The sequence below is a fragment of the Pseudophryne corroboree genome, chromosome 9 (genome assembly GCF_028390025.1).
Source record: "Pseudophryne corroboree isolate aPseCor3 chromosome 9, aPseCor3.hap2, whole genome shotgun sequence".
NCBI lineage: Eukaryota > Metazoa > Chordata > Amphibia > Anura > Myobatrachidae > Pseudophryne > Pseudophryne corroboree.
Window position 1 is genome coordinate 388,558,332 of NC_086452.1, and position 22,130 is coordinate 388,580,461.

The 22,130-nt window shown below is 43.8% G+C and overlaps 1 protein-coding gene across 6 annotated transcripts in view; it reads left to right on the forward strand.

Moving 5' to 3' along the window:
• Positions 1-22,130, forward strand: part of CACNA2D3 (calcium voltage-gated channel auxiliary subunit alpha2delta 3) — a 2,000,770-nt gene that overhangs the window by 952,837 nt on the left and 1,025,803 nt on the right. For all 6 annotated transcript variants that reach the window (XR_010186941.1, XM_063940834.1, XM_063940836.1 and 3 more), the window contains exons 11-12: positions 789-878; positions 3,927-4,040. Coding sequence is in view for 5 of the 6 variants with exons in the window: in XM_063940834.1 (XP_063796904.1) it covers positions 789-878; positions 3,927-4,040 (204 nt within the window). In the remaining variant the exon portion in view is untranslated. The remainder of the gene's footprint in view (positions 1-788; positions 879-3,926; positions 4,041-22,130) is intronic.

Sequence of the window (22,130 nt, forward strand, 5' to 3'; positions counted from 1 at the left end):
TTTCAAATATAATGAAATTATGGTAATTAAAATACAAATATGTATTCATTTTGTGTCATAAAACTACTACTTTATTATCCTAATACTGCAATTCACAGTTGGAATAATTCTCTTCCAACTGTGAAGTGTATAACACTAATAGAAGCCGCCCCAGGATTCTGCGCCGTGCATAATGCCACTCAGCCTGCAAATTAATTCTAGATTATGTTCATGGAAATCCTTAAAAACTTGTAATATCTTGATATGTCATAGTAGTGGGTGAATTTATGTATATATATATATATATATATATATATATGTAATATTGTTCAATAGAATCTCAAATCTGAGTATCATGTTGTCCTTTTCTTCCATAATTGTGTCATATAAGTCCTTTATCTCTCTAATGCCAATAGCATCCTATGCAAATGAGTGGGAGAAACTAATTAATCAGCTCTTTAGTAGTATAAATAGAGATGTTGCACTTGCAATTGTAGTATAATATCAATTCATTTGTTTTTAACTCAATGACAAATCCACAAGTGTGATTGTTTGGCGAGCCAGTCAGGTAGCTGGGCCTCACATGGCCTCATGGAACTTTTTTCTTCCTATTGGCCCATGATACCATCCTGTCCAAATGATTGGATCTACTGTAAAACTGTCCAACCTTATCTGTAAACATGTTGTTTAATAGAGAGCTGAAACTTTTGTATGCATATTTATTTACAGTAATATTTAAATTATAGTGTGCCTTTTGTTCTCTCTTCTACAAAGTACACTTATTAATTATGTTTACTATTCTGTTTTAGCATTTCAGGGAACACTTAGATAAGCTCTCGGCAAAAGGGATTGGAATGTTGGACATAGCCTTGAACGAAGCCTTTGATTTGTTGAGTGAGGTAAGTATTACATCTATAGTGCCTTTGAGTTATACCACACAATGTCCATATCAGATGGTGACTTATTAATAATGATGCTCCACTATGCCGTTGATGATCTAAAGCAGGAGTATTGCACATTCCACCCTCCAGCTACTGTGGAACTACACATCTTAGCATGCCCTGCCGCAGTTTTGCTATTAGGGCATGCTGAAACTGTGCAGAACATTCTGGGATGTGTAGTTCCGCAACAACTGGAAAGTGGCATGTTGAATACCCCTGATAGAAAGAAACAAAGGGCTGACACCTTTCAAATGTCCTCAGTACCTCATTGTGTCCCCTTGGGTAAAGTTTTGTAAATGTTTTTGTTAATGCAAATTTGTTACTATTCCATTCTTCTTACTAACATACTAACATGCAGTATGAGCGTATTTCTGGACCAATGTTAAGCAGGACCCAGAGACCACTATGTTATACTGCCCCAGTAGGCAGCATAAATCATAGCAGGGAAGTCTTATGTGTGTGGAGTTTGTATGTTCTTTATATGTTTGCATGGGTTTCCTCTGGGTGCTCTGGTTTCCTCCCACATTTGAAAAACATAGTAGTAGGTTGATTGGCTTCTGACAAAAAAGTCTTTGCTTTCATTGTGCGGCACCATCTTCCTGAAGATATTACTGGGAAGGTGGCATCACGCAGGAGAAGGGATCCACTTTCCAGAACAAGGCAAGTATATTCGGGGAATTAGAGGTTTGCGGCGGCAGACCCGGGACCCTCCGACAAGCCTGCTACCCCCCTCTCTACGCAACTAGATGGGAGCAGCGTGGGAGTCTTGTGCCAATACTAATGATGACTGCATCTGTGGACGGGAAATAAATGGGCGGGGTGGCTTCCGGCTTCAAGATGCATGGATCCTTACATTAGCCCTAAAGAATCTGACATTAACATGAGGTAGAAAATAAGGCTTCCACTGATATTTTGCTATGGGCAACATAACTTCTAAAAAATCCACACCTTAATAAATATACCCCTTTGTGTCCAACTCAGAATCAGCTGTGTCAAGTGTATATACAATGATAGAGGGACACAGTGTACGTGACACACTCAGGTAGTATCCCCGCTCGCTCAGTGTTGACTTGACAGATTTCTCAGCACACTGGTTCTTTTTCTTACTCAGCTTTGCTTGTACTATTTTACAGCCCTACCACCGACCAATCCCGGTATGCAACTTTGAAGACAGCATCCCTATGATTCGCTACTTACCTGTCTGACCACTCTGCAGAAACATACGCTGTAGAATGATTACACGGGTGCCATGTTCCCAGAGATCAAAGTATAAGCAGTAGAGTCTGGGACAGTGCCAGAGTCTACTCTGCAAATGCGCCAGCAATAGAGGGGGTCCGCACTGAGGCAGCACACATGCCCCCTTCTTTCCTAGTCCGCCCTTGACTCTGCTATGGAAACTTGCGCTCTATAATGATAATAACAGCAACTGATGCTATTACTGGCGGGGTTACAGATTGCTGCAATCTCCTCCAAGACAAGAAATGTTCTCCCCCTGTTTATTTATTACACTTTGCAAAAGATGATCAATAAATTGCGAAGGTGCTGTATTCCAGCCAAGGAAATGATCAAGCTCTTGTAGCTATGAATGATTTCTAAAGTCACTGGGAAATAATAACATAAACATATCCTATAATATGAACCCAGATGATTATTTTTGATATGCAACTCTATGAGAGTGGCTCATGCAAGGTATTTTGACACATTATTGTGTTTTAAGCTAATTTGGAATAACCTCATTAAATACTATTTCCACAACCTTTCTTATACTAAAATAATGAGTGTTATTATTGCATGATGTCAACTGTACTAATCAGATGTCACAGTAATAAACCAATCATTTTGAAAAGCACCTTCTAATGTTATTAATCAACAATTACGTTTGGGCGAATGCCACTTCTGTAATTATGCCTTCTTTTCAGTCGTAATATTTCAGCTCCTGTTTGTTGACACTAATATATGCTAAGACGTCTATAAATATATAGTTTTTCCATCTGAAATGAATACGGTATATACAGTATTAGACAACACACCAACACAAACATGCTCAACTGAACTCATGTTCTGTTCTGTATAATAAAGAACAACAATATTTTTCTGTGGTTCCTTTTGTGTGACTCAAGTCTTTATGTAATTTAATTTTAAATCGATTAGATAAAATTGTGCAACATTTTCAACCGAAAAACTCTCATAAACTATTGTTAAGTGCCAGGAGTCTTTGAATAAGTGTCACGCAAATAGCTGAACATCTTATTATTTTTATTTTTGTTGAGTATAATACGGAAACAAAATTTTCAGTGATATTAAAGGATAAAGACTCAAATTCACCTGCTGTTATGCTAAATTATTCCAGACACACGAGTGAAGATTATAGGTCTGTGTGAAATCCCATAGGATAAAAGATTGTTTTTATACTCTGTAACTGCTGTGCTGGGAAGTTTAGAGATAGGACTGGCATCATGGCATCTGGTTGGGCCATGGACTAAGAAATGAAAATTCAGAGGAACAGTGAAACAGTCTGTTTCATCAAACTGGCCTTAGTTCTGCCTTATCTTCTGTTAGACAGATATACATATTCAATAAACAATTCTTTCTTTTTGTATGCCTGTATTTAGCATATCAGATTTGGCCCAGTAGAATTCCTGAAAGTGAATACATCTCATAGTGGAGACAGCCATTTTGTAAACTGTGCAGTCCTGTAAATTCCTCAGAACGTATGAAATTCTTATGACTCAGTAATATAACTAGTTTTTAGCTGAACAATAATATTTATTCCCGTGACTATTGGTTCAGCTCACAAAATGGCTGTATTTTAGTGATAGGTTCACCTTAAAGTCTAAAAAAAACATTCTTAATGGGGTGATGATGATGATGATGATGATGATGATGATAATGTTGGAGTATAGCAACAGCTGCATGCTGAGTATTACTTGGGAGACTGCACTGGGGTATAGTAGGTGGCACTGTGTCTTAAGTGACAACTTATGATAATTTTGTATCTCTTTGCAGTTTAATCACACGGGAGAAGGAAGTATCTGCAGTCAAGCAATAATGCTAATTGCCGATGGGGCTGTCGACACCTATGATACTATATTTGCAAAGTACAACTGGCCTGACAGAAAAGTGAGTTGAGTGGGGTCAACAATGACAGGATGGGCACTGGATTTTGGGTTTCAAATGATGGGAGTCTTACATAATATTATATGACTCCAATTTGTTAGAGCTGTACTAATGCTAGAATGTATTATGCCTATGTATTATATAGCTACGGATAAATGTACAATATGATATAATATCAAAACTCTCATAAATGTATTAGGGGACCTAATGAATAATGTTGGTTTCCCCATCAATATATTTGCTGCAAGTTTTAAACTCAGTTGTTGATAAATAGATCCAGTATTATAAAGCATAATAGTAGGGTTGAAATTCGTACTAGTAAAAATGGCGTGATTGTGACTTAGTATAGTAGTTTTAGTTTATAGTAGTTTACTAACTTAAATGGTAAGTAAAGTACTTTCCTGTGCATGTCCATATTGATAAAAACATAAAATAATGACTAAATATATATACAGTATATTATATATATATATATATATATATATATTGTGCATGTATGTATATATATATATATATATATATATATATATATACATACATGTTCCTGTAATTATTTTTCCATTTTTACAACAGTTGTTCTTTAAATACATTATAATTGTAATATCCAGTGCTAATTTAGCCCTTGATTGATCCAACTCTTTCTTTCTGTTTCCTCATTGTGACAATTTGCCATTCATACCACTATGGTAATAGTGTCTGCGCAACCTCCCTGTATTATGATTAGCTGTCCCACAAATTATTTCAATCAGGTTTTTTAATACAGCCTATAGATTATAGCAATGAGATTTACCGAGCCAACATCGTGCTTGTGATTACTATGGAGGAGGAGATCTAGCAAGCTGAGGAGCTTACAGAGGAGAAATAGGAATGTCTCTTTAGCTCAGAAGTATAAGTAATTAAGGAGTCTATTCATGACGCAGTGAAAAGAGTGGAGAAAAGGACCAGTGGAGAGGTTGCCCATGACAACCAATCAGCTTTAAAGGAAGCTGTTATCAATTTAATTCTATAAAATGAAAGGGAGATGCTCATTGGTTGCCATGGGCAACTTCTCCACTGGTCTGTTTCTCTACTATTTTCACTGCTTCATGAATAGACCCCTAAGGACATTCAGTTTACAAACAGGACTTTGTGCAATTAAATTGCTTAAACTTTTATGTGGACAGCCCTTAATTCTACAAAGAGCAGTAGCCAGTAAAAATAGATTTAATGTCTTGTGCCGCAGGTGGTGAGATGTTTATTTAAGTATAATTATGCCTTGTTTTCCAGTCATTGTATCTGCCATTTCAGTATAATGATTTTTTGGAGACATGAAGTTCCAGCGCTTGAGTGATGCAACTGTTGAAGCTTTTGAAGTTGTAGACAGGTCAATGAAATCATCCTTAACACTGGGAGGGGAAGAACAACTTTGGATTACATTGTGTGTGAAGCATGATTAAAGGACATCAAAAGCAGTGACAGGGATAATTGGTGTAGGATGACAAAATACAGCCCAACAATTGTCTGTGTTCTTTACGTTTTGCAAAACCCCACAAATACTAGCAAATCATTCCCTATTGTGGTAGTTTACAAAATTTGTTCAAGGGGTTTGTGAAGTCTATGACTACATGGCATAATATTTACTGTAGTTATTATTTACTGGACATCGGGAAGCCACACCTCACTCTACTACAACGATTCAAATGATTTCAACAGTATTATTGATTCATGTAGGACCCCATATACTATTTAGGGCAATCTTCCAAACTTCTTCCTTATGCACTACTGGACATGTTTAATGTGTCCTATATATATATATATATATATATATATATATATATACGGGACTGGAAGCTTGTATCAAGTGATGAATATTGTCACAACTGAGGGCCTGAGCTGACGGAAGGCAGCCTCAGTTGTAGGGGCTGAGATGTACCGGAACCTGGGAGGTTGTATCAGACCCCTGGACATGTAAGTAACATGAATAATAACTGCCCGAAGGCGTGACCACGACAACTTGGATAAAAGTCAATGATGTTTATTATGACAACTCCGCAACACAGCAGCAGTAAAAGAAAACGTAAAAGTCAGCAAAGAATAAATACAGTTCCTGGGTACTACAGGATGGCAGGAGCCACAGGGCACTGGTAGTGTGAGATAGTTCTTATGATCTTCTAGATGGAAAGTCCTTACCAGGCCCGACTGTAGCAATGGAGATAACCCAGGATTGTGCCAGCTGGTGTTCCAGGAAAAGCTGGGTTGCTGAAGATAAAACAGCTGCTGTGGATACTGGCTGGAACCAGACTGTTGTTAGCACGGAGTGGATACTGGCTGGAACCAGTTAAATAATAAATGAACTTGGGAGCGATGAAATATGAACTGAAATGTAGAACTTGAGAGCGGAGAAATAATAATACCGGTGGAGAGTGGTAAAGTGTAGAAAGGACACCGGCCCTTTAAGGGAAGCTGTACTCTGCTGGAAGCTGAGCTGGAAGCAGGTAATGTTGTAGCTGGAAACAGATGAATCCACAATGGATTGGAGAGTCAGGCTACACCGCAGGTGGAATGCTGGTGCGGGTCTCTATGGTGGAAGTCTTGAGACAGGAGCTGGAACCTGGAAGACAATCACAGGAGAGAGACAAACAGGAACTAGGTTTGACAACCAAAGCACTGACGCCTTCCTTGCTCAGGCACAGTGTATTTATACCTGCAGCAAGGAAGGGATTGGCTAGGCAATTATGCAGATTATCAATACTGAGAACAGATTGGTGGAAATGATCAGCTGACAGAATCCAAGATGGCTGCGCCCATGCAGACACTTGGAGGGAAGTTTGGTTTGTAATCCATGTGGTAATGAAAACAGTAATGGCGGCGCCGGCCACCGGAGACAGGAGGCGCCAGGCTGACAGATGCACATCCAACCACGCGGACACAGCGGAGGCCGCGGCTGACGTAATCGCCACTCAGACACTCTGCATGCAGAAGTTCAGGGACGGCGGCGGAGGCCGCGGGAGACGCCATGCCAGGTGTAATATGGCGTTTACTGTGACAGCGTCCCAGAGTGACAGGAGAGGATACAGGAATGTACACATCAGGATAACAGATGGAATCCGGTCCTGGAGCGCTGAGCCAGCCTTAGGAGGCATCTGATGGGTAAGAAATGGCGTCCAGATACCCGGATCGTGACAGCACCCCCCCCCTTTAGGAGTGGCCCCAGGACACTTCTTTGGCTTTTGAGGAAACTTGGAATGGAATCTCCGGACCAAGGCAGGAGCATGGACATCAGAAGCATTGGTCCATGAACGTTCCTCAGGACCATAACCTTTCCAGTCAATAAGATATTGTAGTTGACCGTAACGGTGACGTGAGTCCAGGATCTTGGCCACTTCATACTCAACGCCTCGTTGAGTTTGGACTTTCGGAGTTGGAGGAAGTGAGGAATGAAACCGATTCAAGATCAGCGGTTTCAACAGGGAAACATGGAATGTCCTGGGTATTTTTAAGAAGGGAGGCAACTGGAGTCTGTAAGCAACAGGATTGATGACTTGTTCAATCTTGAAAGGACCGATATAGCGAGGTGCAAACTTCATACTGGGAACTCTTAACCTCAAATTCTTCGTGGATAACCATACCCGATCACCCACCTTGAGAGCAGGAACTGCTCGACGCTTCTTATCCGCAAACTTCTTGTACCTGAACGATGCCTTGAGCAGAGCTGATCGTACGCTCTTCCAGATATTGGCAAACTGATGCAAGGTGATATCCACTGCGGGAACAGAAGTTGCTGGAAGCGGTTGGAACTCAGGGACTTTAGGGTGGAATCCAAAGTTAGTGAAGAATGGTGTTGAAGCAGATGAAGAATGATACTGGTTGTTATGACAGAACTCGGCCCAGGGAAGTAATTGAACCCAGTCATCTTGAGAGGAGGACACATAGATGCGGAGGAAGGCCTCCAAGTCCTGATTCACCCTCTCGGTTTGACCATTGGTCTGAGGATGGTAAGCCGTGGAAAACTTTAGCTTGACTTGGAGGACTTGACATAAACTTCGCCAGAATTTGGCTGTGAATTGAACTCCTCGATCTGAGATAATTTCTTCAGGAAGACCGTGGAGTCGGAAGATCTCTTGTATGAATACTTGAGCCAACTTGGAAGCTGACGGAAGACCGGTGAGAGGAATGAAGTGTGCCATCTTGGTGAACCGGTCAACTACCACCCAGATGGTATTGAACTTGTTGCACATGGGTAAGTCTGTAATGAAATCCATCGACAAGTGGGTCCATGGTCGACGGGGAATGGATAGTGGAACCAGTTGCCCCGCAGGCGACTGGCGGGATACTTTATGTTGGGCACACTTTGGGCAAGATGCAATAAACTCCAAGATGTCCTTTTTCAGAGTTGGCCACCAATAGGACCTAGAGATAAACTCCAGGGTTTTTTGGATACCTGTATGTCCGGCAAAACGGGAAACATGGGCCCAATGCATGAGCTTCTTCCTTAGCATCGGCTTCACAAAACTTTTCCCTGATGGGGGCGTAGAGTCCATCCCTACCGTGGAGAATGCCAACGGATTTATAATAGGATGCTTGTCTGAAGACTCTGACTCATTTTCTTGCTCCCATGAGCGGGAAAGAGCATCGGCCTTGCGATTCTGAGAGCCCGGACAGAACTGGAGTTTAAAGTCGAACCTGGAAAAGAAAAGTGCCCATCTGGCCTGACGAGGGTTGAGACATTGTGCGCCCTTCAGGTATAAAAGGTTCTTGTGGTCTGTAAGTATGGTGATTGAATGAGAAGCTCCCTCCAACAGATACCTCCACTCTTCTAGAGCGAGCTTGATGGCTAGCAACTCCTGGTCGCCAATGGCATAGTTGCGCTCAGCTGGGGAGAACTTCCGGGAGAAGAAACTGCAAGGGTGTAAATGGCCATCTTTAGCCCTCTGAGATAACACCGCTCCTACTCCAACGGAGGAGGCATCCACCTCTAAGATGAAAGGAGAGTCGATGTCAGGCTGTTTCAGAACAGGCGCAGAGATGAACCTTTGTTTTAAAAGATGAAATGCTTGCATGGCTTCTTCAGACCACTTGGACGGGTTAGCACCCTTCTTAGTGAAAGCAGTAATAGGCGCCACAATGGTGGAAAAGTCTCGTATAAACTTTCGGTAATAGTTGGCGAACCCTAAGAACCTCTGGACCCCTTTGAGGGTTAAGGGTACCGGCCAATTTTGGATTGCTTGTAGTTTCTCAGGATCCATCTCTAGTCCGGAACCGGACACAATGTACCCTAGAAACGGAATGGACTTGACTTCAAAGACGCATTTTTCTAATTTGCAATAGAGATGATTGACACGGAGACGGGACAGAACCTCTTTAACCCAAAAACGATGTTCCTCTAAATCGTTGGCAAAAATGAGGATATCGTCTAGATAGACCACGACATGACGGTATAGAATGTCTCTGAAGATCTCATTGACAAAATGCTGGAAGACAGCTGGAGCATTGCTCAATCCGAAGGGCATGACGAGGTACTCATAATGTCCGTCACGGGTGTTAAAGGCGGTCTTCCACTCGTCACCCTCACGGATCCGGATGAGATTGTATGCACCTCGCAAGTCCAGCTTTGTAAAGATGGTAGCTCCGCTAACTCTGTCAAAGAGCTCAGTAATCAGGGGTAAAGGATAACGGTTCTTGATGGTAATGTCGTTCAAACCTCTGTAGTCGATGCACGGCCGCAGACCACCATCTTTCTTTTTTACAAAAAAGAAGCCTGCGCCGGCTGGAGAAGAAGAAGGTCGAATGAACCCCTTTGCTAGGTTCTCTTTAATATATTCCTCCATAGAATGCGTCTCAGGCAGAGACAACGGATAAGTTCGGCCTCGAGGTGGAACCTTCCCTGGAACGAGATCAATCGGACAGTCCCATTCTCTATGAGGAGGAAGGATATCAGCAGAAGCTTTACTGAACACATCCGTGAAATCTTGATATGGAGGAGGTGGAACATCAGACGACCTGGGGGAGGAAGAACAGACAGGCAATACTTTAAACAAACATGTCTCAGCACAGGAGGAACCCCATGCCAGGATTTGCGTAGTCGTCCAATCAATTGTAGGATTGTGAAGACGGAGCCATGGAAGGCCCAGGACCACAGGATGTGTGGCTCTTGGAATCACTAAAAAAGAAATAAGTTCGGAATGAAGAACTCCCACTCTCAGACGAACTGGTAGAGTCCTTAAAGAAATAACTGCATCAAAAATTTTGCTGCCATCCACGGCAGTTAAAGAAATGGACGAAGGAAGTCTCTCGGTGGGTAGGGACCACCGTTTAACATAGGCTTCGGTAATAAAGTTCCCAGCCGCTCCGGAATCAAGGAGGGCAATGACGTTCCGATAACGTTGAGCAACTTGAAGCGAGACTGGGAGATTACAATCTTGAGGAGATGGAGAGGAGATCATTACTCCTAGCCGGCCCTCTCCTTGGCGAGCTAGGATTTGGAGTTTCCCGGACGTTTGGGACAGGCATTAATGGTGTGAGACGGAGCTGCACAATAGAGACAGAGAAACTCGGAGAGACGTCTTCGGCGCTCAGCAGGAGTTAAACGGGAACGGCCAAGTTGCATGGGCTCATCTTTAGATGGTGACAGTTGACGAGGAGGAGGAGCAGAAGATTTTGGAGCAGATGATCTTCCACGCTCAGTTGCTCTCTCTCTGAAACGTAAATCAACTTTCGTGCAGAGTGAGATTAGCTCATCTAACTTAGAAGGTAAGTCTCTGGTAGCTAACTCATCTTTAATACGCTCAGATAAGCCATGCCAGAATGCAGCATACAGGGTCTCGTCGTTCCATGCCAGTTCGGATGCCAGGATCTGGAACTGTATCAGATATTGTCCTACAGTACGTGACCCCTGGCGTAAACGGAGAATCTCGGATGAAGCTGAGGTTACCCGGCCTGGCTCGTCAAAGATGCGCCTGAATGTTGAGACGAAGGCAGTGTAGGAAGATAGCAGGGTGTCGGACCTCTCCCATAACGGTGATGCCCAATCAAGGGCTGAGCCACTGAGAAGAGAAATAATGTAGGCAATTTTTGTACGGTCACTGGGAAAATTGCCAGGTTGTAGCTCAAACTGAATCTCACACTGGTTGAGAAATCCCCTGCAGAATCTTGGAGATCCGTCAAATTTTGCTGGCGTTGGAAGATGAAGACGTGGAGCAGAAATGGGTAAGGTGGGTGGGGTTATAGCTGGAGTCACTGTGGTTGACGCACCAGACGCGCCTGATCCACGGAGAGTTGTCTGAATCCCATCCAGCCGAGTAGAGAGATCCTGGAGACAGCGGATGATGTGGCCCTGTGCAGCCTCCTGATGTTCTAGTCGGGCTGCCAGTTCTTGCATCGGCCTGGCCGCTTGATCCTGGTCTCCGGCTGGATTCATTAGGTCAGTACTTACTGTCACAACTGAGGGCCTGAGCTGACGGGAGGCAGCCTCAGTTGTAGGGGCTGAGATGTACCGGAACCTGGGAGGTTGTATCAGACCCCTGGACATGTAAGTAACATGAATAATAACTGCCCGAAGGCGTGACCACGACAACTTGGATAAAAGTCAATGATGTTTATTATGACAACTCCGCAACACAGCAGCAGTAAAAGAAAACGTAAAAGTCAGCAAAGAATAAATACAGTTCCTGGGTACTACAGGATGGCAGGAGCCACAGGGCACTGGTAGTGTGAGATAGTTCTTATGATCTTCTAGATGGAAAGTCCTTACCAGGCCCGACTGTAGCAATGGAGATAACCCAGGATTGTGCCAGCTGGTGTTCCAGGAAAAGCTGGGTTGCTGAAGATAAAACAGCTGCTGTGGATACTGGCTGGAACCAGACTGTTGTTAGCACGGAGTGGATACTGGCTGGAACCAGTTAAATAATAAATGAACTTGGGAGCGATGAAATATGAACTGAAATGTAGAACTTGAGAGCGGAGAAATAATAATACCGGTGGAGAGTGGTAAAGTGTAGAAAGGACACCGGCCCTTTAAGGGAAGCTGTACTCTGCTGGAAGCTGAGCTGGAAGCAGGTAATGTTGTAGCTGGAAACAGATGAATCCACAATGGATTGGAGAGTCAGGCTACACCGCAGGTGGAATGCTGGTGCGGGTCTCTATGGTGGAAGTCTTGAGACAGGAGCTGGAACCTGGAAGACAATCACAGGAGAGAGACAAACAGGAACTAGGTTTGACAACCAAAGCACTGACGCCTTCCTTGCTCAGGCACAGTGTATTTATACCTGCAGCAAGGAAGGGATTGGCTAGGCAATTATGCAGATTATCAATACTGAGAACAGATTGGTGGAAATGATCAGCTGACAGAATCCAAGATGGCTGCGCCCATGCAGACACTTGGAGGGAAGTTTGGTTTGTAATCCATGTGGTAATGAAAACAGTAATGGCGGCGCCGGCCACCGGAGACAGGAGGCGCCAGGCTGACAGATGCACATCCAACCACGCGGACACAGCGGAGGCCGCGGCTGACGTAATCGCCACTCAGACACTCTGCATGCAGAAGTTCAGGGACGGCGGCGGAGGCCGCGGGAGACGCCATGCCAGGTGTAATATGGCGTTTACTGTGACAGCGTCCCAGAGTGACAGGAGAGGATACAGGAATGTACACATCAGGATAACAGATGGAATCCGGTCCTGGAGCGCTGAGCCAGCCTTAGGAGGCATCTGATGGGTAAGAAATGGCGTCCAGATACCCGGATCGTGACAAATATGTATTGCAGGGTAGACGTTTCAGATTGTATCTGGTACTGAGGACGGGGCGTGAGCTCCGAGACGTCTACCCTGCAATACATATTCATCACTTGATACAAGCTTCCAGTGCCGTTTCTCCTGGATGTCTGTGTGTTTATATATTCAGGCACGGAGCGGAGTTGTTGTTTTTTGCATCAGAGTGCCAACTGATATGGACTATATATATATATATATATATATATATATATATATATATACATAAATTGTGTATTAAAACTAGAGATGAGCGCCTGAAATTTTTCGGGTTTTGTGTTTTGGTTTTGGGTTCGGTTCCGCGGCCGTGTTTTGGGTTCTACCGCGTTTTGGCAAAACCTCACCGAATTTTTTTTGTCGGATTCGGGTGTGTTTTGGATTCGGGTGGTTTTTTCAAAAAACCCTAAAAAACATCTTAAAACATTGAATTTGGGGGTCATTTTGATCCCATAGTATTATTAACCTCAATAACCATAATTAACACTCATTTTCAGTCTATTCTGAACACCTTACACCTCACAATATTATTTTTAGTCCTAAAATTTGCACCGAGGTCGCTGGATGACTAAGCTCAGCGACCCTAGTGGCCGACACAAACACCGGGCCCATCTAGGAGTGGCACTGCAGTGTCACGCAGGATGTCCCTTCCAAAAAACCCTCCCCAAACAGCACATGACGCAAAGAAAAAAAGAGGCGCAATGAGGTAGCTGTGTGAGTAAGATTAGCGACCCTAGTGGCCGACACAAACACCGGGCCCATCTAGGAGTGGCACTGCAGTGTCACGCAGGATGTCCCTTCCAAAAAACCCTCCCCAAACAGCACATGACGCAAAGAAAAAAAGAGGCGCAATGAGGTAGCTGACTGTGTGAGAAAGATAAGCGACCCTAGTGGCCGACACAAACACCGGGCCCATCTAGGAGTGGCACTGCAGTGTCACGCAGGATGTCCCTTCCAAAAAACCCTCCCCAAACAGCACATGACGCAAAGAAAAAAAGAGGCGCAATGAGGTAGCTGACTGTGTGAGAAAGATAAGCGACCCTAGTGGCCGACACAAACACCGGGCCCATCTAGGAGTGGCACTGCAGTGTCACGCAGGATGTCCCTTCCAAAAAACCCTCCCCAAACAGCACATGACGCAAAGAAAAATAAAAGAAAAAAGAGGTGCAAGATGGAATTGTCCTTGGGCCCTTCCCACCCACCCTTATGTTGTATAAACAAAACAGGACATGCACACTTTAACCAACCCATCATTTCAGTGACAGGGTCTGCCACACGACTGTGACTGAAATGACGGGTTGGTTTGGACCCCCACCAAAAAAGAAGCAATTAATCTCTCCTTGCACAAACTGGCTCTACAGAGGCAAGATGTCCACCTCATCATCATCCTCCGATATATCACCGTGTACATCCCCCTCCTCACAGATTGTCAATTCGTCCCCACTGGAATCCACCATGTCAGCTCCCTGTGTACTTTGTGGAGGCAATTGCTGCTGGTCAATGTCTCCGCGGAGGAATTGATTATAATTCATTTTAATGAACATCATCTTCTCCACATTTTCTGGATGTAACCTCGTACGCCGATTGCTGACAAGGTGAGCGGCGGCACTAAACACTCTTTCGGAGTACACACTTGTGGGAGGGCAACTTAGGTAGAATAAAGCCAGTTTGTGCAAGGGCCTCCAAATTGCCTCTTTTTCCTGCCAGTATAAGTACGGACTGTGTGACGTGCCTACTTGGATGCGGTCACTCATATAATCCTCCACCATTCTATCAATGGTGAGAGAATCATATGCAGTGACAGTAGACGACATGTCCGTAATGGTTGTCAGGTCCTTCAGTCCGGACCAGATGTCAGCATCAGCAGTCGCTCCAGACTGCCCTGCATCACCGCCAGCGGGTGGGCTCGGAATTCGGATTTGGGATTTCGAAGAATGCACAGTTCTTTGCTGTGCTGCTTTTGCCAGCTTGAGTCTTTTCATTTTTCTAGCGAGAGGCTGAGTGCTTCCATCCTCATGTGAAGCTGAACCACTAGCCATGAACATAGGCCAGGGCCTCAGCCGTTCCTTGCCACTCCGTGTGGTAAATGGCATATTGGCAAGTTTACGCTTCTCCTCCGACAATTTTATTTTAGGTTTTGGAGTCCTATTTTTTCTGATATTTGGTGTTTTGGATTTGACATGCTCTGTACTATGACATTGGGCATCGGCCTTGGCAGACGACGTTGCTGGCATTTCATCGTCTCGGCCATGACTAGTGGCAGCAGCTTCAGCACGAGGTGGAAGTGGATCTTGATCTTTCCCTAATTTTGGAACCTCAACTTTTTTGTTCTCCATATTTTATAGGCAGAACTAAAAGGCACCTCAGGTAAACAATGGAGATGGATGGATTGGATACTAGTATACAATTATGGACGGACTGCCACGGTTAGGTGGTATAAAAAAACCACGGTTAGGTGGTATATAATACAATTATGGATGGACGGACTGCCTGCCGAGTTCCGACACAGAGGTAGCCACAGCCGTGAACTACCGCACTGTACACTGGTTGATAAAGAGATAGTAGTATACTCGTAACAACTAGTATGACACTATGACGACGGTATAAAGAATGAAAAAAAAACCACGGTTAGGTGGTATATATTATAATAATAATACAATTATGGATGGACGGACTGCCTGCCGACTGCCGACACAGAGGTAGCCACAGCCGTGAACTACCGCACTGTACACTGGTTGATAAAGAGATAGTAGTATACTCGTAACAACTAGTATGACACTATGACGACGGTATAAAGAATGAAAAAAAAACCACGGTTAGGTGGTATATATTATAATAATAATACAATTATGGATGGACGGACTGCCTGCCGACTGCCGACACAGAGGTAGCCACAGCCGTGAACTACCGCACTGTACACTGGTTGATAAAGAGATAGTAGTATACTCGTAACAACTAGTATGACACTATGACGACGGTATAAAGAATGAAAAAAAAACCACGGTTAGGTGGTATATATTATAATAATAATACAATTATGGATGGACGGACTGCCTGCCGACTGCCGACACAGAGGTAGCCACAGCCGTGAACTACCGCACTGTACACTGGTTGATAAAGAGATAGTAGTATACTCGTAACAACTAGTATGACACTATGACGACGGTATAAAGAATGAAAAAAAAACCACGGTTAGGTGGTATATATTATAATAATAATACAATTATGGATGGACGGACTGCCTGCCGACTGCCGACACAGAGGTAGCCACAGCCGTGAACTACCGCACTGTACACTGGTTGATAAAGAGATAGTAGTATACTCGTAACAACTAGTATGACACTATGACGACGGTATAAAGAAAGAAAAAAAAATACCACAGTTAGGTGGTATATATTATAATAATAATACAATTATGGATGGACGGACTGCCTGCCGACTGCCGACACAGAGGTAGCCACAGCCGTGAACTACCGCACTGTACACTGGTTGATAAAGAGATAGTAGTATACTCGTAACAACTAGTATGACACTATGACGACGGTATAAAGAATGAAAAAAAAACCACGGTTAGGTGGTATATATTATAATAATAATACAATTATGGATGGACGGACTGCCTGCCGACTGCCGACACAGAGGTAGCCACAGCCGTGAACTACCGCACTGTACACTGGTTGATAAAGAGATAGTAGTATACTCGTAACAACTAGTATGACACTATGACGACGGTATAAAGAAAGAAAAAAAAATACCACGGTTAGGTGGTATATATTGTAATACAATTATGGATGGACGGACTGCCTGCCGAGTTCCGACTGCCGACACAGAGGTAGCCACAGCCGTGAACTACCGCACTGTACTGTGTCTGCTGCTAATATAGACTGGTTGATAAAGAGATAGTATACAATACATACAACAATATACTACTATACTGGTGGTCAGGCACTGGTCACCACTAGTCACACTGGCAGTGGCACTCCTGCAGCAAAAGTGTGCACTGTTTAATTTTAAATTAATATAATATTATGTACTCCTGGGGGCTCCTGCTATAACAACCTGCAGTGCTCCCCAGTCTCCCCCACAATTATTATAAGCTTTGCCTTTTATACATTGATGTGCAGCACACTGGGCTGAGCTGAGTGCACACAGACTGAGTCACACTGTGTGACTGGCTGCTGCTGTGTATCGTTTTTTTTCAGGCAGAGAACGGATATAGCAGAGAACGGATATATTATATTAAAATAAATAAAAGTTAACTAACAACAACTGCACTGGTCACTGTGGTAAACTCTGTCTGACTCTGCACAATCTCTCTCTCTCTTCTAATCTAATTTCTAATGGAGAGGACGCCAGCCACGTCCTCTCCCTATCAATCTCAATGCACGTGTGAAAATGGCGGCGACGCGCGGCTCCTTATATAGAATCCGAGTCTCGCGAGAATCCGACAGCGTCATGATGACGTTCGGGCGCGCTCGGGTTAACCGAGCAAGGCGGGAGGATCCGAGTCTGCTCGGACCCGTGAAAAAAACATGAAGTTCGTGCGGGTTCGGTTTCAGAGAAACCGAACCCGCTCATCTCTAATTAAAACATAACATAGAGGGATGGAATCCATGAAAGTAATTAATGTATTAAACTCCTTTCCTCAGGTTACCACAATGTTGAAGAATATCTCTCTCTCTCTCTCTCTCTCATATATATATGTATACTTGCACCCCTCTTCTTGCACCCCTATTGTCCATATGTAAATTAAATGTTAAGAAATTCCCCAGGTGTTTATTAACTGATATGCTTGGGTGTGGTTCCTGTCTCTCTGATAGAAGTACACTGTGTATTTAAAATCCAAAGATGCCTGAGAGCAATGCTGCTCAGATTTTTGTAAGTCAGTGTAGGGACTGACCAAATGGCAATGGCCGTGAAGTGGCTGGTCAGCTTAACAAACTATTGCAATATTTTGGAACTAACGTTCCATGAATTCAGATGAATTACAGTTTGAAGTATTAATATTAGGTGAGTGCTGAATTTGTATGATTTTATATATATATATATATATATATATGTGTGTGTGTCGGGTATTCGTTATCCGGATACCCGAAAACAGAAATATCCCTAAACCCAAAATATTTTGGCCCTGTAGTGACGTCATGATGCTGTGGCCAATCACAGACAGGTGGTGGAGTGACTTTGCAGCCATTCCCTCACCGTCACTGCTTCAAGGATCCGCTGCGGACACGCCAGACCCGTCACGGACCCCCCTGCTAATGCGCCGGACCACCACGGGCCCCGGAACCCACCAGCCAATGCACTGGACCGTTCGTGGAACCCCTGGATCCCCCCTCCATGGACCCTCAGAACCCCCTACCTATGCGCGGACCTGTTGCGGACCCCCGGGACCAGTCCGGATAACAGATATTCTGTTATCCAGAAAAATCCCATATCAGGAATGATCCTGGTCCCAGGCATTCTGGATATGGGATACTCAACCAGTATATACAGTGTATATATATATATATATATTATCAGTAGAAATAATGCATGTATTCTTTTTGATTTACTCACTGCTAAAATCATTAAGAGTGACCACAAGTGACTGAAAACTGTGCCGTGGATCCTAAAGCTGACTCCTTGCCTTAGTTTGGTTCTCAACTGAAAACCTTTAGAACCTGTGAACTAAATGATGAAATAGGTATGAAAAGTATGGAACAGGCATGTGTGTGGGCAGGGAAGAAAAAGCTGTTTGAGAATAATTGAAGACTTACTTTCTGAAAGAGAACAGTTTTCCCAGCATCACAGAAATCAAGGTCTTTACAGTCGGAAGATTACATATTATTTTATATAATTGGACACTGTAGCGATTACCATTGTGGATCAAATCGTCCATGTCAAAGCAGCCGTACCCATGTAGTTTCTCCTAACAAAATTACAAGACAGATCTTCAAAATTATTCATGTTGGTTCAGAGGAGACATAAAAGGATATTGATTTTTTTACTATATAACCTGAAGTCATTCTGCCCAGGGAACCTTATTTCTCTGCATATTTCTATTAATGGGATTGACCATATTTAGATGCCCCCAAACACCTTCTTGTCTTGCTGTTATGTGAGGTCAAGACTTGGAACATGCTGTTTGTGTGAATGCAGCTGCAGCCGCTCCTTACAGTGGCTGCAAACTCAATCTGGCCAGCGATTCAGCAGAGCAAGCAACAGAGCTTTATACACATACAAAGTATTTTTAAAACTTAATATATGCTTATGTCATTGTCCAAAATTGAAAATAATTCTGCAAACTGAACCGCAGTAGTAATGCGATCTACTTGTGTGAAGAAAGTTAAAACTGTACCGTACATAATAGATAAAATAATTGTTTTACATAAAACACAATTGCCACGCAAATGTGTTATCATTGTTTTGCAGAGTTGGCTACCTCTGGGGACTAAGGAGTATTTTCAATTAAAGTCGGATCCATTCCGACATGTATTTGTCGGAATGGATCTGACAACCCCTATTCAAATCTCATTTTAATTCTACTTTTTCCATTCAAATTAAGATGAGGGCCGCAGAGGAGGAGAGGGGGGGCGAGCCGCGGGGAGACCAGCGGGGGACAGCCGCTGGCAGCCAGAGGAGATCAGCGCTACAGTAGCGCTACAGATGGATGCCATACATCTGCCCGACCTCACGGCAGTGTCCATCCGGCTCCAGCAAGCTTGCTGGAGCCGGGTGTACGCTGCTGTGAGTGGCGCGGGTGTGTGCCATCCTGCTGCAGCGCTGTGCTGTAGTGCTGATCTACTCTGGCTGCCCGCGGCAGTCCCCAGTCTCCCTGTGGCTCTCCCCCCCCTCCTCCCCTGGGTCCGCATCTCAGTCTGACATCTTTTGATGTCGGACTGAGATGGTCGAAAAGGGGGTTTTGGCCCCATTTTCGACACAAGCACGTGGATCGGCAGCTATTCCGCCGATCCACGTGCTTTTCGACAAGTCAAATTTTTCAACTTGTCGAAAATATTGAATAGGTTGGAACCCCTTCCGACCTAAAAAAATTCGAAAACTGACGTCTTTTCGATAGTGATGAGCGGGTTCGGTTTCTTGGAAACCGAACCCCCCCGAACTTCACCTTTTTTACACGGGTCCGAGGCAGGTTAGAACCTTCCCGCCTTGCTCGGCTAACCCGAGCGCGCCCGAACGTCATCATCCCGCTGTCGGATTCTCGCGAGATTCGGATTCTATATAAGCAGCCGCGCGTCGCCGCCATTTTCACTCGTGCATTGGAGATGATAGGGAGAGGACGTGGCTGGCGTCCTCTCCGTTTATTGTAGAAGTTGATTGGTTTATTGCTTAATTGTGGAGAGGATTGGGGAGCAGCTGTTAGGAGGAGTACAGCGCAGAGTTTTGCTGATAAGTAAAGTGACCACCAGTTTTTATCCGTTCTCTGCCTGAAAAAAATGCTCCATACCATATCTGTGCTCAGTGTGCTGCATGATATATCTGTGCTGAGTGCTCACACTGCTTAATTGTGGGGACTGGGGAGCAGCTATAGCAGGAGTACAGTGCAGAGTTTTGCTGACAGTGACCACCAGTATACGTTGTCTGCCTGAAAAACACTCCATATCTGTGCTCAGTGTGCTGCTTTATTGTGGGGACTGGGGACCACCAGTATAATTAATATTATATAGGAGGAGTACAGTGCAGAGTGCACTGCTGTACCTACCTCTGTGTCGTCATCCATTAAGTATACTATCCATCTACATTCTATACCTGTGGTGCATTTTAGTTTTGCAGTTTACTGACACAGTGTCCACCAGTATACTATATATAGCAGTACGGTAGGCCACTGCTGTACCTACCTCTGTGTCGTCATTAAGTATACTATCCATCTACATTCTATACCTGTGGTGCATTTTAGTTTTGCAGTTTGCTGACAGTGTCCACCAGTATACTATATATACTTATAGCAGTACAGTAGGCCACTGCTGTACCTACCTCTGTGTCGTCATCCATTAAGTATACTATCCATCTACATTCTATATCTGTGGTGCATTTTAGTTTTGCAGTTTGCTGACAGTGTCCACCAGTATACTATATATAGCAGTATGGTAGGCCACTGCTGTACCTACCTCTGTGTCGTCACTCGTCATCCATTAAGTATACTATCCATCTACATTCTATACCTGTGGTGCATTTTAGTTTTGCAGTTTGCTGACAGTGTCCACCAGTATACTATATATAGCAGTACGGTAGGCCACTGCTGTACCTACCTCTGTGTCGTCATCCATTAAGTATACTATCCATCTACATTCTATACCTGTGGTGCATTTTAGTTTTGCAGTTTGCTGACAGTGTCCACCAGTATACTATATATAGCAGTACGGTAGGCCACGGCTGTACCTACCTCTGTGTCGTCACTCGTCATCCATTAAGTATACTATCCATCTACATTCTATACCTGTGGTGCATTTTAGTTTTGCAGTTTGCTGACAGTGTCCACCAGTATACTATATTTAGCAGTACGGTAGGCCACTGCTGTACCTACCTCTGTGTCGTCATCCATTAAGTATACTATCCATCTACATTCTATACCTGTGGTGCATTTTAGTTTTGCAGTTTGCTGACAGTGTCCACCAGTATACTATATATAGCAGTACGGTAGGCCACTGCTGTACCTACCTCTGTGTCGTCATCCATTAAGTATACTATCCATCTACATTCTATACCTGTGGTGCATTTTAGTTTTGCAGTATGCTGACAGTGTCCACCAGTATACTATATATAGCAGTACGGTAGGCCACTGCTGTACCTACCTCTGTGTCGTCACTCGTCATACATTAAGTATACTATCCATCTACATTCCATACCTGTGGTGCATTTTAGTTTTGCAGTTTTCTGACAGTGTCCACCAGTATACTATATATAGCAGTACGGTAGGCCACTGCTGTACCTACCTCTGTGTCGTCATCCATTAAGTATACTATCCATCTACATTCTATACCTGTGGTGCATTTTATTTTTGCAGTTTGCTGACAGTGTCCACCAGTATACTATATATAGCAGTACGGTAGGCCACTGCTGTACCTACCTCTGTGTCATCACTCGTCATCCATTAAGTATACTATCCATCTACATTCTATACCTGTGGTGCATTTTAGTTTTGCAGTTTGCTGACAGTGTCCACCAGTATACTATATATAGCAGTACGGTAGGCCACTGCTGTACCTACCTCTGTGTCGTCATCCATTAAGTATACTATCCATCTACATTCTATACCTGTGGTGCATTTTAGTTTTGCAGTTTGCTGACAGTGTCCACCAGTTTACTATATATAGCAGTACGGTAGGCCACTGCTGTACCTACCTCTGTGTCGTC